At 36.8% G+C, this 18504-nt stretch overlaps 2 protein-coding genes across 3 annotated transcripts in view; both read right to left on the reverse strand.

Moving 5' to 3' along the window:
• The window catches only part of stox2a (storkhead box 2a), a 52325-nt gene extending 42307 nt beyond the window's left edge, over nt 1–10018 (reverse strand). Inside the window, exon 1 of one of the 2 annotated variants that reach the window (XM_067404630.1) lies at nt 9016–10018. In XM_067404630.1, coding sequence (XP_067260731.1) covers nt 9016–9337 — 322 coding nt within the window. In that variant the 5' untranslated portion in view covers nt 9338–10018. Of the gene's footprint in view, nt 1–7394; nt 7695–9015 lie in introns of those variants that run through there. The other variant, XM_067404631.1, reaches the window with a different exon arrangement.
• A 3715-nt stretch (nt 10019–13733) lies between these two features.
• Nucleotides 13734–18500, reverse strand: ing2 (inhibitor of growth family, member 2). Its single transcript, XM_067404658.1, has 2 exons — nt 16697–18500; nt 13734–14979 (listed from the first exon to the last, which is right to left on the reverse strand). The coding sequence occupies exons 1-2, from the start codon at nt 16833–16835 to the stop codon at nt 14282–14284; spliced, it is 837 nt and encodes a 278-aa protein (XP_067260759.1). The 5' UTR covers nt 16836–18500; the 3' UTR covers nt 13734–14281.
• Between the last annotated feature and the right edge of the window lie 4 nt (nt 18501–18504).

The following is an 18504-nucleotide window of genomic DNA, read 5'->3' on the forward strand; positions in this document are numbered from 1 at the left end:
TCATCTTCAGAACAGAAATTAAAGGTGCCATCAAACATTTTTTTTACAAGATGTAATATAAGTCTAAGGTGTCCCCTGAATGTGTCTGTGAATTTTCAGCTCAAAATACCCCATAGATTTTTTTAAATTCATTTTTTTAACTGCCTATTTTGGGGCATCATTAGAAATGCGCCGATTCAGGCTGCGGCCCCTTTAATTGCTCGTGCTCTCCACCCCCACAGCTCTCGACTCTATCATTGCATAAACAAAGTTCACACAGCTAATACAACCCTCAAAATGGATCTTTACAAAGTGTTCGTCATGTATGCTGCATGTATGCGTCGGATTATGTGAGTATAGTGTTTATTTGGATGTTTACATTTGATTCTGAATGAGTTTGATAGTGCTCCGTGGCTAAAGCTAACATTACACACTGTTGGAGAGATTTATAAAGAATGAAGTTGTGTTTATGAATTATACAGACTGCAAGTGTTTAAAAATGAAAATAGTGACGGCTCTTGTCTCTGTGAATACAGTAAGAAACGATGGTAACTTTAACCACATTTAACAGTACATTAGCAACATGCTAACGAAACATTTAGAAAGACAATTTACAAATATCACTAAAAATATCATGCTATCATGGATCATGTAAGTTATTATTGCTCCATCTGCCATTTTTCACTGTTGTCCTTGCTTGCTTATCTAGTCTGAAGATTCAGCTGTGCACAGATCCAGATGTTACTAGCTGCCCTTGTTTAATGCCTCGATCATGAGCTGGCATATGCAAATATTGGGGGCGTACATATTAATGATCCCGACTGTTACGTAACAGTCTGTGTTATGTTGAGATTCGCCTGTTCTTTGGAGGTCTTTTAAACAAATGAGATTTACACAAGGAGGAGGAAACAATGGTGTTTGAGACTCACTGTATGTCATTTCCATATACTGAATTCTTGTTATTCAACTACGCCGAGGTAAATTCAATTTTCAATTCGATGACACCTTTAAGAAATTTTTTATGAAATCCAATGTCTTTAGCACCTTTCTGGATCTTGAAAGTGGTTGTTAAATTGCTGTTTATTGAGGAGTCAGAAAGCTCTCGGATTTTATCAAAAATATCTTAATTTGTGTTCTGAAGATGAATGAAGGTCTTACGGGTGTGGAACGACATGAGGGTGAGTAATAAATGACAGAAATTTCATTTTTGTGTGAACTAACCCTTTAATATTCAACAATATTATTGATTTGACTGCACTGACACAAATGGATGAGAACTGAACTGAGCAGGGTAAGCATCGTAAGCTTAAATTGATTGTAGCTCCATTGAAACCAAACGCTGCCCTGGGTGACGACATCACCGTTTTCTGCAGAACCGATTTATCCAATTTTATAATTGATGATCTTTACAACAGAACTGAATCAACACTGAACTGACTTCAGCTGAACAATAGCAATATTTTCTTTTAGAGCTGAATGAACTGTTTGCATCATTGAATCATCATCACTATAAAGCTGCTTTGAAACAATCTGTATGGTATAAAGTAATATATAAATAAAGGTGACTTGACTTGAGTGTGTAAGTGAAAACTTTTGCACAAAGCTGCAGCCCCCTCACTAGTTATCAATGTAAGCCCAAAACAGCTGTCATATTGGCAAGCACGACATAAACAAAACATTTAATTTAAAAACTAATGTAGAAGTAAACTGAGCAATGTTTAACGTGCACGGAAATTTGCGCATCTGTACTTGCGTAAGGTTTTGTGTTGAAGGCAGGAGTTGTAGATTTACAATGAGGTGTTGAAAGTGAACCTGCACAGGCATCACAGTCCCAAACACCACATCAGCCAAATATGCAGTAAGACACCACAGAGAGAGCACAACTCAACATGACTTACTGCTGACCTCTCCCACACAGGCATGCACAAAATGATTTACTCTCTTTGGATGATCAGGTGTTATCAACACACCTGATGACACATCTAACAAACTTTAACCCCTCGGGAACTGGGGAACAAGGAGCAAGTGGAGGCACACAGAAGATCAATGACACACAATTTAATTATTATTTATCTTTTTTTCCCCCTGGTATTTTGTTTTCCCTGGTATCTTGTTATTACATTACTATTATTATCATATTTTAGTTTTCTTTTATTAAACAAGGAGGTTTTCTTTGCTGCTGTGCCTTTAAAGGTATAGTTCATGTGTGTTGTAGTTGTATGTGACAAAAAATGTTTTGGCCTAAAAACGCGTGACATCACTTAGAGCACCTTTAACTCAGTGGAGTCATATGGATTGGAGTTATTATGGATGGATGCGCTTTTTAGAACTTCAAAAAGCCATTCAATCCCACAAAGCTGGGAAGAGTCAGGATATTTTTTAATATAACTCTGATTGTGTTCGTCTTAAAGAAGAAATGAAACTATTAGGATGGCTTGAAGGTGAGTAAATTATGGGATAGTTTTCATTTTTGGGTGAACTATCCCTTTAAACACCCTCTAGACATGAGATACAGCACTTATTTGAGACATTATTCATTACATTTTAACAGCCAGGAACATTAAACTGCATTTGCCAAATACATATATATGTATATATATGTATGCATGTATGTATATATATTAATCCTATCCCTAAACCTAAACATACCCACTTTTCAACAACATAAAAAACAAAATAGGCGAAACAGTATAAAGTAAAAATGTAAAAGACAGTGTAAACAAAATTATTTATTCCAAAAATGGCAAAAAGCCGTTTTTGATATCACCGATGTAAACCTTTTTCATAACGCTTCTTGAGGTGGCAAATTTTTAATAAGTGTGGGATTTAACAGTTGCAGTTGCTACTGAGGATGGAAATGAAGATCATTGAATAAAGACTTCTGTTCCTCACACAACATAATCATATGGATTCTAAAGATTTGTACATTGATCATAAATACAATAGAATCAACCGATTAATTCCATTAATTAAACATTCATAGATTAAATAAGGATCTTTAAACATTTCTATATCTGTAAGGTTGTTAATTCCTCATGATATATGAAACAGGTACAACAAGAATGAAATCTTGACATTTTTGGACTAACTCTCAAAAAATAAATACATTTTGTCTGAAAAGTTGAGTATACTGAGCCAGGCTGTCCACACATCCCTAAATGATGCCGATTTGCTGATCCATTGGCTATTTCCCTTCATTCTCTTCTGCACTCCTCCCTTTCCTCCTATTGAAGACAAGGCTTCCAGGGCTTGCCACAGAGTTCCCTTTCCTGTCCCCCAGCCTTCCTTCCCATCTGCACCAAAAGCAGACCTGCCACCACAATCCATGTGTATACACAACTTCAGGGACACTGTACTATCACGGTCCTTGTATGTTTCCGCCCTGTGATCCATGGAATCATCCACATTCCATTAACAGAGTACTGTCAGATGCTAAAAACTGAACATGTTTAAAGAGATTCTCACTTTTCAACAAATGATTACTATTCCACAGACGCCTTGAGGAATCTCCTTAAGAGTGTGGTTACCAAAAAAGCTCTAAGTGGTTAGTGTCTTGTGAAATCTAAAACGTCACGGTCTCTGGGCGACCTCCAAGTAATACAAAGACATCAGAGGTAGCCATCCTAATTTACCCAGAGAATAAATCTTCAACCCAATTCATCCTGACATCCAGAAGAAAATATGGGGCTTTGAGTTACACATCTCAAATTTCTAATAATTTAGAAGAAATAATTTCAGGTTATGTTTTTCACTCTTTGTACTAGAAACTGTTCTTATTTTGTTTATGTTGGAAAATGGCTGTCTGCAATGTAAAATTTTCCAAGTTAAAGGAACACTCCACTTTTTTTGAAAATAGGCTAATTTTCCAACTCTCCTAGAGTTAAACAGTTGAGTTTTACCGTTTTCGAATCCATTCAGCCGATCTCCGGTTCTAGCGGTACCACTTTTAGCATAGCTTAGCATAGTTCATTGAATCTGATTAGACCGTTAGCATCACGCTTAAAAATGACCAAAGAGTTTTGATATTTTTCCTATTTAAAACTTGACTCTTCTGTAGTTAAATCGTGTACTAAGACCGACAGACAATGAAAAGTTGCGATTTTCTAGGCTGATATGGCTAGGAACTATACTCTCATTCAGGCGTAATAATCAAGGAACTTTGCTGCCGTATCATGGCTGCAGCAGTGCAATGATATTACGCAGCACCCGTGAGCCCCTGCTTGCACAGGGAACGTGCCTTGCAACCATGGAGACGTTTGTGAGAGACGCTGCGTAATATCAGTGCACTGCTGCAGCCATGATACGGCAGCAAAGTTCCTTGATTATTACGCTGGAATGAGAGTATAGTCCCTAACCATATCAGCCTAGAAAATCTCAACTTTTCATTTTCCGTCGGTCTTAGTACACGATGTAACTACAGAAGAGTCAAGTTTTAAATAGGAAAAATATCAAAACTCTTTGGTCATTTTTAAGCGCGATGCTAACGGTCTAATCAGATTCAATGAACTATGCTAAGCTATGCTAAAAGTGGTACCGCCAGAACCGGAGATCGGCTGAATGGATTCGAAAACGGTAAAACTCAACTGTTTAACTCTAGGGGAGTTGGAAAATGAGCCTATTTTCAAAAAAAGTGGAATGTTCCTTTAAAATAGATATTTTTGCAAGACAAAGCAGAACAACATTAAAAAGCAGTATTATCACTTACTCGCTACTCTCATTAACTTTTCCTTTACTATATGCAGCATTTTGACAAAATACATCTAGATATGCTCCATCTTTGAATGAAAACACACCCAGGCTGTTTACCTCAAAAGCTTTGATATAAGCTTGAGTCAAACTTCATGTCTGCAATTACATTTCACCACACAGTGTTCAAAGACTTGAAAAAAAGTTCCTCACTTAAGTTGAGTTAATGTCACCCTTATAGCAGATGTATCACTGAGCACAAACAACCTCCCCACCTCTCACACAAACAGATATGAACTCTACTTGACACTACTTGTTTGTCATGCTTGTGATAATCACACACCTTGGGGGACCTGTGCTATGTCAAGACATTTTTAGCACTAATGGAAACTTTTATAACTGTCTAGATGGCAGTGTCTGTTGGCAGGGGTGATGTCTGGGTTATACATCTAAGGAAATACATTCTTAACTTTTGAGTCTTCGCTTTTGTTGGGTCTGTTTCACTGCATAGGAGGAAGGAAAACAACTCAAGAATAGAATATCTATAACCCTGTCAACAATTAGTTTCTTGAGGTGCAGAATCTTCACGTTTAATGCCAGCAAGGAAGAATTTAGAAGTAAGAAGTTACAATATTGGGGTTGGTTTTGTATAAAACTGCTGTGTAAAAAAAACAAAATCATGCTTAATCTAAGAACTTGCTGGTCCAGAACCATAATTGTTCAAATACAAACAGATTTTAAAGCCTCATTTGTGCACATAATATATAATCTTATAATATAGGTACATATTATAACAAGACCTCATGTTTTTGTGTATCTTTGCATGCCAAGAAGAACTGGAAAGCCAAAAAAAGTGTTATTACTAATTATTAAAGAAAGTTAATTAAAGAATGTTAAATGGTTATTTGGCTGTCAATATTAATATGTGGGATGATACATAATAATCTTTTCACATGACAATAACTGCTTACAATGTTTAGTACATCAATTGTTACAAAAGATGCTACATCTTCACAAAATCAAAGAAAACACAACCAATCTGTGATCAAATTCTTTGCTATATGCTCTTAAAAATAAAGGTTCCAAAAGGAGCTTTTTTGTAGCGATGCAATAGAAGAATATTTTTGGTTCTTCAAAGAACCTACAAGTGAAGAGTTCTTAAAAGAACCTTTTTTTTTTCTTAATGTGAGGAACATTTAAATTATCTGAAGAACCTTTTTCCACAGTAAATAACCTTTTTTTGCAGTGGAAAGGTTCCATGAATGTTAATGGTTCATCAATGCGAGCAAAGAAACTTTTTAAAGGGATATTTCACCCAAAAATGAAAATTCTGTCAACATTTACTCACCCTCAAGTTGTTCCAAACCTGTATACATTTCTTTGTTTCGCTGAACACAAAGGAAGATATTTGGAAGAAGGTTTGTAACCAAGCAGATCTCGCCCCCGAAAAAAAATACTATAGCAGTTAATGGGGGACGAGATCTGCTTGGTTACAAACATTCCTCCCGATATCTTCCCTTGTGTACAGCAGAACAAATAAATATATACAGGTTTGGAACAACTTGAGGTTGAGTAAATGATGACAGAATTTTCATTTTGGGGTGAACTATCCCTTTAGGAGTATAATAACTGCATGTGTTTTAATTTTTTTTATCTGGATTTTTAAAAATCGAATAAATGGATGACTTAAAAGACTTTTCAGGTAATAAAATCAGACCACAAACTGAAAAATAACCAGAGTGAATACTTCTTTTAAACTAAATACACAGTCCAAACCATCGTAAACATTAAAAATGATGAATCAATCATTATATCAGTTGGAATGTAGATCAGCCTACTCAAAAAGCCTAAACTCAAATCTGCAAATACTAGACATATCACCACATTCCAAAACAAATCTTTCAGTACCAGGTGGTGGAATGAGAAGAATTCCCCTTCTGAGCCGAGTGCTGTAATATGGTTTGTTTTATGTTTGCATTATGTGTGACTGGAGGCCCATTTCTTCACAGTCTCACCCTTGAAAATATCTTTTGTTTACACAGCCTTGGACATGTACAAAGATTCAAGAAAACTACAGGTGCATTCACGCCGTGTCGTAATTACCGTAACGATTCTGAACTGTAAAAAGCTACCGAGAGCTACGACTTGTAACATGTGGCGGCTGTACCATCTGACCACTGCAGATTTAAGGTGTGTTTGACCAGAAGTGGAGCTGTGCAGACCGATCAGTGTATGACATCGAAGTACCGCGAGAGTGATTCAAAAGCATACAGAGCTTTATTTACATGGCATGAATGCAGCATATAGTGAGTGTCACATGCAAATTGTTTCTAATGTTCTTGATATTTGATGTCATTTTTTAAAATTATATTATCATCATAAAACTTAAATTACAATTGAGTAAATCAATTTGTTTTGCCAAGATATTTTGGCCACTTGTTGGAGAATAGGAAAATTCCACAGAGATAAAGCACAACTCTTCGTACCTACTGATGGAAAATCCAGTGGAATGTTTTAACTTTATACCAGTTTCTCCAAGTAGACGTCAAGATTTATGGGAATGTTAGAGCAAAGAATGGGTGAACCCTTCAGAAAGATTGGTTTGAAAATAATAGCTTTGTTTATGCCTTGTTCATGTTATTTATGCAACAAGAAAATCCTCATTGAATGTGTTTTTGCATTATACTGGACAAGCAATTCTAGATTAAAATGTATATTAGGTAACTGACCTCATTCAAAGCAGTTTAAAGATGTTCTTTCTTTACAATAACTCTCACTGTAAATTCCAGTTGTCAAATTCATTTGTCCAAGGCTGCCATAATTAAAAAAGAAGTGTTTTTTCAGACATGACAGTGATTATAGGATACACAAATCTATGCATGCAACTGGTTCTAGCATTGAATAATATAATGTTAATATGCCAGCCTATTATTTCAGCTATTTAAAGTTGATTAAAAGTATAATAACTTAATAATAACTTAAACACAGAGCACAGCATATCCAACACAAAGACCAAATATCACATTGTAAACCCTAATGCTCAAAATACTAAATTGTTTTGAGAAGGACAAACTTAAATTAAAGAAATTAGTTCAGTTAAATTAACTGCTATGAGTATTTAAAACTTTCTTTTTCTTTTGAGTTCACAGCACTGACATATTTCAAGTAAACTGAACTGATTTCATTGTTTTGAGTTGTATGAACTCATTTCTTTTAATTTAGACAAACTTAAGTTTAACTGAAACTGGACTGGGATTTCTATTTCCCAGCATGCTTTGCCCATGGCACTCAAAAGGGAGAGTAAATGCTAAAATAAAGTGTTATATAATGTTTTTTGTACAAGATTAATGGTAAGGGAGATTTAGTAGTGATTAATATTTTGTTATGCTAATTTAGAAAAGTTACTGTTAATGTGGGTTTTTGGAGCGTTACCATCATGGTGACAAGGCAACTTTGGCATTGCAACAATGGCATTTTTGTATTTTCTTAGGGTTTAGAGTGAAGTAAATTACTCATTTGATTTGCAAGAACTCAAAATAAAAAAGTTAATTAAATATTTTATGTTAATTGCTATCAAACTGTATGAGTAAACTAACTCAGTACTTCAAGTTAGGAACAATTATGAGTGCATGCATGAGTACTACAAACTCAAAACTTGATAGTTCTGCTTACTTAAAAAAATTATATAACTGATTACCTCAAATTTTTGGAGTTAGCCCAAATTATTTGGGTTTACAGTGCAGCAGGCCCCAAAAATAATACTATATGAACATAACAAAACAACAAAATGCAACACAAAACACATTAATGTAGCCTACATTATTTTAATAACACTTGGTTTACTCAAGGATTTGAATGCCCCTTTTCCAATAAAGTATTACTCAATTATTATTAGTATTGATTACTTTTTACGTATTAAAACATTTATCTAAAAGTAAAAGTATAAATAAAAAATATAAAATAAGCCTCACTAAATATAACTTTTCTTCAAATTATATGGTATTTCATACTTCTAAAACACTTTTCACATTAAAATGCATCGTCTTTTAAAATAAAATCAAACATGGTAAAGTAACTTTTAGTGTAGCACTTTTACACTCTTCTTAAAATTGCATGTTCACAATGTAGATAATTTACTCAAGCAGATAAATAAACCTCACTTGACAGTTCATATCTCAATACACACTGCTCAATATGGAGAAGGTTTGCATGTTTCTGCACCTACACATCATCACTGTGTTGAAATACTACTACTACTACTACATTATTCCTCAAAAAAACAACTTGGCTGCTTTCTTCCCCTGGCTGTTGAGCAAGGGTCCCCGTGTGATGCCATTTGTTCAGGCTTACCTATGCACTTGATCTCGAAGCCCCGCGGTGGTTTGAGGGCCCTCCGTGTCCATCCTTCCCTCAGGACCTCCAGATGATCCTCCTTGCCTTGAATGAGCAGAACATGTTCATCTATCCAGCCCAAGAAGAAGGTCTCCGATATGGCGTCCGTGACTTTCTTATTCCAGAAGTGCTGCATGTTCTCCGCTTTGAAGTCGGCGAATATCTCATAGCCGGTGTGATGGTGCTGAAGCTTCTCCGTGACCGCGGCTGCTTCCTCCGTGCTGACCCGCGACAGCACTATGGCCAGGGAATGGGGCGCTATCTGCAGGAACTTCTCCATTCTCCGGCGCGTTTCACACACAGGCCACGGCGTGGATTGCGACCCTGTCCGATGCTCCGCGGCTCTCACACGGTGTTTTATTGCGCACCTTATTGAATTTCCAAAACGAACACATTGCACCGTATTTCAGTTTATTTCCAGGAGCCGAAGCGCTGCGCGTGACGGCGGAGGGTCCACCAGCATGATACGCGAGAGAGACGCCAATGTCATTTATTCATCAAACAAACGCTTGGTGCGCCCATAGCCCGATGCCAGCGGTCCGTTGGGCAATATTAACCAGGCACTGCACTGATGGGCAAAACAGCTGAGCTGAATGATCAATGGGTCTGTCTGTACTAATAGATCTCAACCTGCCTCTTTCCACTCCTCTCCCGCGACATTCTGCGCATACGGCCGAAAGCAAGCGAGACCGATTCCTCCACCATCGAGGCCTCTTGAGCGGTGGGTTGATCGATCACTGGATTCATCGGTGATGTTTGCTGGCCATTAAGCGCAGGAGATGACTTCATCCCTTCTTATTCATGTCTTAATTTGGTGCACTCCGAGGTTGCCTCCCAGTCGGTCTATGCACTATACGGGGCGTTCATATAGACCGTAGGCTTTCTGATGTCACACTCGCAGCCGAAGAGGTTAACTCGTCTCGGAGGCGTCGGGCTCTTGTCCCTGACGCCGTGCGCTTGGTGTCCGGTGCGGCGGATTAGATTGGACGTGTCGACAGAGAGCGCGCGGATCACCAGATGTTTTCCTGACTCCACCTACAGGCGGCCTTCAAAACATCGCGAGTATGGTGCACGAGCCTCGCAACAGGTGAACATGGGAAAGGCAGAACGAGAGCTGGCGGTCACAGACAAACTCAATGAACTTTAACACTTTATAAGAGAGAAAAATGATGGGGTGCACTCGAAAGAGAGGATATGTCTGTATTCTTTGTGTTTTTTTTTTTTGTTTTGTTTTTTTGCTGCTTTTAACCGGCTCTGTATTCGGTGTCTTTTCTGAATATAGGCTACATTTCAACTGATAATTATAATGAACTGATTAAAAAGAACAAATACGTTTTTTATTATATTACATTGCCTAATGTTATGGGTCAAAAACATTAAACATTGAATCGTTTTGATTTAGGCCTATTGGACAATGGTGGATGGATGGATTTATATATTTGTTTGTTTGTTTGTTTGTCTGTCTTCTAGGCTGTGCCCATCCTGTTTAAGTTATTCATCATATATAATATACACTTTTTTCTTAGCAAACAGAGAATTCGTATGAAATATGCACTTATTTTGTGAAATATAGACTTATTTTTCAAAAGGTTTTTAGGAATGTTTATCAAATAATATCAAAAAGTGTTCATAAGTTCATAGAAGTCTGTTATAGGCTAAAAGTAACAGTCAATGTATACATTTTGTTAGTCAAGTATTATTTAAAATCTTTCTGTAGGAATTAGGTAAATGAGCTTGACATAAGAAATTGAAAAGTTTGATATGAAAACTTCTTTAATATGTCTACGTTTATGATTAACCATAAAGACATGTTTCCTTTTTTATCCAAAAGTTTCACTGCTCAAAATGCTGAAGTGTAGAAATGCACGGTAACTCTTTCCCCCCCAGATATTAACATTAATTAATTACATTAATAAATCCAGTCAACATATAGCATAGCAGTCATCTTTATAATTATTATTATTTAGCTGAAATAGATCTTTACATTTTTAACTTCATCAACAATTCAAAAACTAAGAAGAAGTGTGGGAAATTTTGTATTTCTTTCTTTAGTTATAATTTTTTTATTTTCATTTATTTTTTATGTATTAAAAAAAAAAATAAAAAAAAAAAAAGATAGGCAGTGTAAGTTTGCAGACTGTTATCTGAAAAGAATTTGGCCTTGTTTGCATTTGTGTGAGCTTCTTTTCTGCCTTGATCAGATATCGTGTACACAGAGAGCAAGGGCACCCAAGCATTGGTGTCAGCTTTCGGTTCCCAAGTTCCCAGGGTGTTTCCACTTATTTAGTTATTCACCAGAAAGAACAAGACTTAATCTTTTAAAATCTTCACGCAGAGTTGCAATTGTTTGGATGAAAAGGCATTTCTTTACACACTCCTCAAGTCAACTTCAGTATTGAAACAAATGATGTGTTGCGTTTAACATTATAAGGTTAGATACTTGAGTAGTAATCAGGATTACTTATTAACTGACACCAGAATTCATAGATCATTTGTAAAGCTAATTTAACAAATCCTTGGTTGTAGAGTAATCCTGATTACTGTGTAACCCAGAATAAATATGCATTCTCAACTAATGATCACCATTTGCAATGCTTGAATGAGCCGGTGACCAAACAACACAATGCTTTGTTGAATTATATAAGCAGGTTGTACTTTAAAACCACTCTCTGAGTGTCTTCTTACAAAATATGATTTCTTTTTTCAGACATTAAAGTAAAATGAGCTGTTAATTAAAAGCTTTTTTGTTGTTTTGAACTTCAAAAAGGGGTTTGAAACAAAACCAGTTGAGAACCAATGATGCCTTTATGGTGACATCTGCTGGCAGGACTTTTATTTATACTCTTCAAAAAACTATGCGATTTAATGTAGTCTTACGATTTGCTATGTATTTTTTGGGGCAGTTCATAATACAAGAGTGTGAAATGATTCTATTAAAATTCGGAATAGTCTTTATATTTCTGTCTGCTGCACATATATCTTTTTTAGTCATTTAGCCAATTTTCTCAAAAATGTTCATAGACTAATCAGGTCCCAATCATTTAATTAGATATATTTCTACCAACACCTCATCATAAACCTCCACAAAATTAACTTACCTCATCAGCACAGCAAAAACTTAACACAGTTGCATATTTGCAAGGACTTTTCATTAATATTTTCTCTACTGACAGCTCCTTTTTTAAATTATTTAACTGGACTTCCACATCTAAATTGAGAAACGAACTCTACCATTAGCATATTCATAACATTATTCTCTCTTATACAGTGTTGGGTAAGTTATTCTAAAAAAAAGTAATTTATTGTAGCTACTAATTACATAATTAACAGAGTAATTAATGTACTAATAACTCTAAAAAGCATTGCATTACTTATTACTAATGTTCTAAATCCCATATCAACCTCAAATAGTTGAACAATACAAGGATAGAAATGAAACTGCTCTTTTAATTCTTTCTTAGAAATCATAAAATTTAACGGATTATTCTTAAACCTCCCTTAAAGGTGCTAAATAGGATCTTTTCGTCGACTGAGAAACCAGAGACTGTTAGTGAGTTTTTGAAATGAGCGCATGCGTAAGAACAACCCCCCTCCTTCACAGCTCATTTCGAAGGAACGCCTCCCAAAACTCGTAAACACTCGTATTGGAACACGAGTGTTTACCACCGGCATTCGCTGTGTCGTGTTAGTGGATTCATTATGTCGGACTCACCGCAGGTAACTCATAATCTCCTGACAAAAACATTGCATGCGGCGCCTGTGGAGTGTGGAAAGTTACTGGAGCGCGCAGCCGTGCTCGTCTCTCACATGGATCGTCATGGCAGTGATTGACAAGCCAGAGGGCCAATCGTTTACGCGATGATCGGCTGATGTTTTTAAGGCACTACCTCGTGCACAGATGATGTAGGTAATATTATTCCTTTCAGTGCACCTAATAAATAGTCTTTTATCAGTTAGTAAAGACAGTTTCAAGTAATATTGCAAAAATGTATAAAACAAAACATCCTATTTAGCACCTTTAAAGGGAGGTTACATTAAAACATAAATTTTGATATAGTATTGTTCTATCGTCTATAAAGTATTTAATGCAATTACACCAGAAGTAGCTCATTTAAATAAATTACAGAAAAATTAGTAATCCCTTACTTACTTTAACTTGCAAAAGTAAGGTAATTAATTAGTAAAGAGTTACACCCAACACTGCTCTTATATAGGAGTCAAAAGCCTGGACACACCTACTCAATCTTTTTTTTTTTTTTTTGTATTATTTTCCACTTTTTAGAAGAATAGTAAACACAGAATAATGAAATAACACAAATTAAATGCTAAATTCTTACTGTGTCTCGGTCCCAGCTGCTGGGATGCTTTCATATACTGAAAAAGCTCCTGTATGCTGCTTCTCCTTCACTCTTTAGTCCGATCAATGTTTTTTATATATATATATATAAATAAAAATTTTGGTTTTGTAAAAAATTCCTACATGTGTATGATTTATATTTTAAGAACAAGCTTTTACTTGAAAAGATTTTAAAGGAGAAACAAATTCAAGAGTGCCCAAACTTCTGCCTATCGGTGTAGTCGAGCTAATTCTTGATACGCAGACAAAATATATGTCTATATATCTGAAATTTTTATATTATTCATGTGACAAGCAGATTAGAGACATAACAAGCACTGATTTATTTAAATAGATGAAACTTTAAAAAAAAAAAAGTTTAACAAAAACATCACTCCAAAAACAGTAACAAAGAAAATGAATTTGTTCTCTCGCTGGAAGACATTTCAGAGGTGTGTTTTTATATATATTTTCTAAAATGTGGAACAAAAGAACAAGAAATGCAAAAGAAATGTGTTGACAATGTTCATCAAACCCTGTGTATTGATCACACTCCTTTTTTAACAACATGTATTACCCTGGACTGGGTGACCTCCAACATATATAAACTCTTGAGGCTTTCTGAATTCAACAATTTAGAGGAAAAAAGGCTTAGAAAAGAACTCTTCATTGTCTTAGGGACATTAGTGGCAGTATCTTAAACATCTGTGTTTCCAGGGTTAATTACATCTGTTGGTCATTTTCAAACCTAATGCAAAAGCAACAACAGCACCTGTTTGGAAACTTTTCAGCTAAGTGCATGAGGAGAACCTTTTAACATAAGTTAAACACAAAAATCGCCAATCCCCACACAGGCATATTTTCACTTTGACAATCTTCTGTAAGGCACTACCTGGACCGCCTATCCTTCTTGGCCCTATCTGCACTTTTTTCCATAGTCTTTTCACTGTCACCCCTGCATTTGGGGCAATACCATTTACCCTTAGGCTTGTAGGTGAGTCCAACACAGGAAAAATGGAACCACTCAATAGGACATTGCTCATTGTCGCAGCCAATCATCTCACCATAGGACACCTGTTCACAGAGGCAGTAGGTGGGCTCGTTGGGATCGATGGTGAACTCCACTGGCGACGCTTCTCGCTCCTGCTTGGCCTTGGAGCGCTTCTTCTTCTTGGCCGACTTGGACTTTTTCTCACGGGGCTGCTGCGGAGGCTCTTCTCCCAGGTCCTCCAGGGCACCATTGGCACAAGTGTCACGGCTCTCGCTGTTGCGCTGACGTCTGGGTCGCCGTGCCGAAGAGCGCTCGGGCATAACGTTTGCGGAGGTGCTCGCGGGGTCATGCCTCACCTTCTCCGCCGGTCGTTCTGTGTCTCCCGGCTCCAAGAAGCAGGGCGAGTGGGCCTCGATCTGACGCGAGCGGTTTTCCACAACCTCCATCATCTGTGTGACCACATGGATTTTCTCATCTCCCAGCTCCTGACTGCTGATGAGCGCCCGCTGCAACTGAATCTGCAGCCGCTTGCGCTGCCCACTGTCAGTCTCCTTTTTGTACTTATCATAGATCTCATCCACCTCCTTGAGGACCTCTGAGTGGCACAGGAAAAAAGGAGAAAGATTAAGTGAGGTCGCCGCACACATTTTACAAAGCCAAGCTTTATCATACTAAAGCTGGGCACACATTTAACGACTAGCTAAAACGTTCTAAGACTGTGCTCAACACACAGCGATTGTTTCCTTCGACTGAAGCATATTTAAATACTTACAGACGGAATTTGAACACCGACTGTAATCGCCGTCTGAACACGTTTGAGCACGATCATCGGACTTACAATCATTAAGTGCGCGGCTTAAGTATGAAGCCCATTTTCACCACATAAGGGGGAAAAATCATGCTTTGGTAAATTCTAATTAAAATTAAAACGTAATAATTATGTGATTAAAAAGTTGATTTTTTTTACTGTCATAAATGTGACAAATTAATAATGAAAATTGACAAACTAAGTCATCATTATGACATACTATTAATTCAAATGACAACAGTTTGTCAACATTTGTGACTCTGGACCACAAAACCAGTCATAAGTCATGTGTGTATTTGTAGCAATAGCCAAAAAAACATTGTAAGAGTCAAAATTATAGATTTTTCTTTTATGCCAAAAATCATTAGGATATTAAGTAAAGATCATGTTCCATGAAGATATTTTGTAAATTCCCTACCATAAATATATCAAAAATGTATTTTTGTGAGTGGATATGCATTGCTAAGGACTTTGTCTGGACAACTTTAAAGGTGATATTCTCAATATTTTGATTTTCTTGCACCCTCAGATTCCAGATTATTATTTTTATTTTTTTGTATCTCTACCAAATATTTCCTAACAAACCATAAATCAATGTAAAGCTTATTTATTCAGCTTTCAGATGATGTATAAATCTCAATTACAAAAATATATATATATACCCTTATGACTGGTTTTGTGGTCCTGGGTCACATTTAGACTTTTATGACTTCCAAAGTCATAGTAGTATGTCATAAATTCGACTATTTATGTACTAAATATTACTTTTTAAGTCATAATGTCGACTTAGCATGTCATATTTATGATTTACAAAAGCATTATGTTTTCCTTATGTGGTGGATATGAAATTCAACATAATACAGGTGATTGTTTGGTATTCGCGATGCATGCCAGGGTTGCTCGGGTTCTTCCTCTGCCGCTGTGGAACAAAAACATACAACCAGCCTACCTGCCCGAGCGTACTGCACCTCGGTATTATCAAAATATGAGGAACTAAACGGCGCTTTGTAACGTGAATGAATCGTTTCCCGTTGAATATAAATAATGTTTCTCGGTAACCTTCATTTGCAAACTGTAAAATAAAAACTCGAAAGCTTTACGAGGCGTCGGCATCGAGCTGTAGATGTTTCGGCTACATGCGAACAAAACACACGCCGCTGAAAGCACCATTACGTCGATACTATGGCAACTAAAGCGATGCGTTAAGAAGGAGCACAGCCAAACAACAGTACAGAGTATGCACTAGTCAAAATGGCTGATCACTGGGGCTAGGATAGTGTTGCTGGAACAAACATAGTTGAATGTGCTAAAGACAAAATACAACTAAAACACAGCGGGCGTGGACAGCATTGGAAGCACCGATAAAACGTTTAATAAAATGTGTTTTATGTTCCTGTAAAGAAACGAAACGAAGCCGGTCAACACAGGGTGAAGTACACACGATGTAAATGTGCATAAATATACATTATATCGTACTGGCACCTTTTACAAATGTTTCGCTTACCTTGATACTTGGTGTCGATCTCTCGTAACAATGAAACATTCCTCTGTATATCCAAAGGCAGCGATTCGACACATTCCAAATAATCCTCCACGTAGTTGACAAGCTGCGATTTTTCCACGTTTGGATAATGCCCTAACATGATGATAGTAATGCATCAAGCAGCTATGCGCCTTTTCGAGAAGAACTGCGGCTTACAAATTGGTGCTTTTCACACATAGGTTCCTTTAAAAATGTATTAGTTGGCAACCTTGTATAGAGAGCCACTCTTTCCGGACAAATTCAGTCCAGTCTTCTCTGGCTACGAGAACTCCTTCAAACAAAACTATCAGATGTGCGCATGCGCAGGATCAACCCATAAAATGCCGCGGTTTGCATTTTCAGACGGTTTAGCAAATGAGAGGTGGCGTTGCTGAGATGTGGGCGGATCCCGGGATCAGCTGGGCGCGTCCAGACTCCAGTTCATATGGAAGGGGAGGTTCGGTTCATTTTAAAGCGAGATGGATCCATACGAGCATATACAACAGCGTTAAATGCAAAGTATTGTTGACAATGAGATGATGTAATGACAAAAAAAAACATCGGTTAGGGCGAAAATGCCATTGATAGTGACAAAAAATGACCCGAAATTCAATTTTTTTAGTATCCCATGAGTACTGAAAAAAACTGACATCATAAACACAATATAAACAAACAAATATAAATGAGGTAATGAGTTGTAAATTAAACATAGCAGACACCGCAGTCAGTATTCAAATAGTTAAACGTCTAAAATGTGCTTAATGAATTCCTCTTTTTAAATTTCATTTGTTTATGTTTCCTAACATTTTATTGTAGGCCTAGTTATACAAGTATAGTATAATATAAGTTATACATTATCAATTAGCTCCAAGGGATAAATATTGTCATTTAATAGAAGTGAAATAATTCACTGGAGCAGAAACAACTTTTTCCATCATATTTCAAATAGTATCCATCACAACAACTGCCAACATTTTAAGTATTTGAGATTCAAGATTGATAGTCTGACTGTAAAAGATCACGCATGCTGAGAATGAGCCCCGTTGTGTAGATGTACGTTTGTACTACACTTGCATGTCTAGTTCATTGACAAACGGGGGTTGCAGGCTCAATGCTCTGTCACAGGACGTCTTAGCGATGATTGGCTGAACAACCCGCCGCTCCGCGCTGAATGCGGGGCATCTCTGCCCAGTGTCCGGGGACTTTCCCCTAAGCAGTGAAGGCGAAACCAGGTTCCCCGTGCGTAGCTTAGGATACAAGTTTTCAGGCATGCGCATTACTATCGGCCACAACCCAGGTAATATATCGAGCGGAATTCAGCGACGCGTTTGCATGACGGTGACAGTATGAATTTGTTTCTGTACATTTATCTCAATGGATTCTTTTACAGAAGAGTGTGATATACCACTACAAAGACATATAATATATTGCGAAATACGTAAATTGCTATATATTGAATTACCTGCTCCTGAAGTGAGGCTGAAGACGTCATGTAAATGAAGCACATACGTCACGACGAAACGCCATGCGAGCGTCTCTCTTATTGGCTCTGGGTAATCTACTACTATTACTAATAATATAATAATAAAAGAACTTTACGATAATATAAATACTAAAAAATATATAATACTTTCATTAAAAAAGAAATCAATTTTAAAAAGTTTTTATACGGGTTAGTTAAACAGAGACACGTTTACCACAATGTTTTTTGTTTGTTTGTTTGTTTAAAGCTACATTTTCACTACGAAACCATATTAATGGAGGACAAAAAAAAAAAAAAAAAAAAATTT

This window comes from Chanodichthys erythropterus, chromosome 12 (assembly GCF_024489055.1).
Source record: "Chanodichthys erythropterus isolate Z2021 chromosome 12, ASM2448905v1, whole genome shotgun sequence".
Classification (NCBI taxonomy): domain Eukaryota; kingdom Metazoa; phylum Chordata; class Actinopteri; order Cypriniformes; family Xenocyprididae; genus Chanodichthys; species Chanodichthys erythropterus.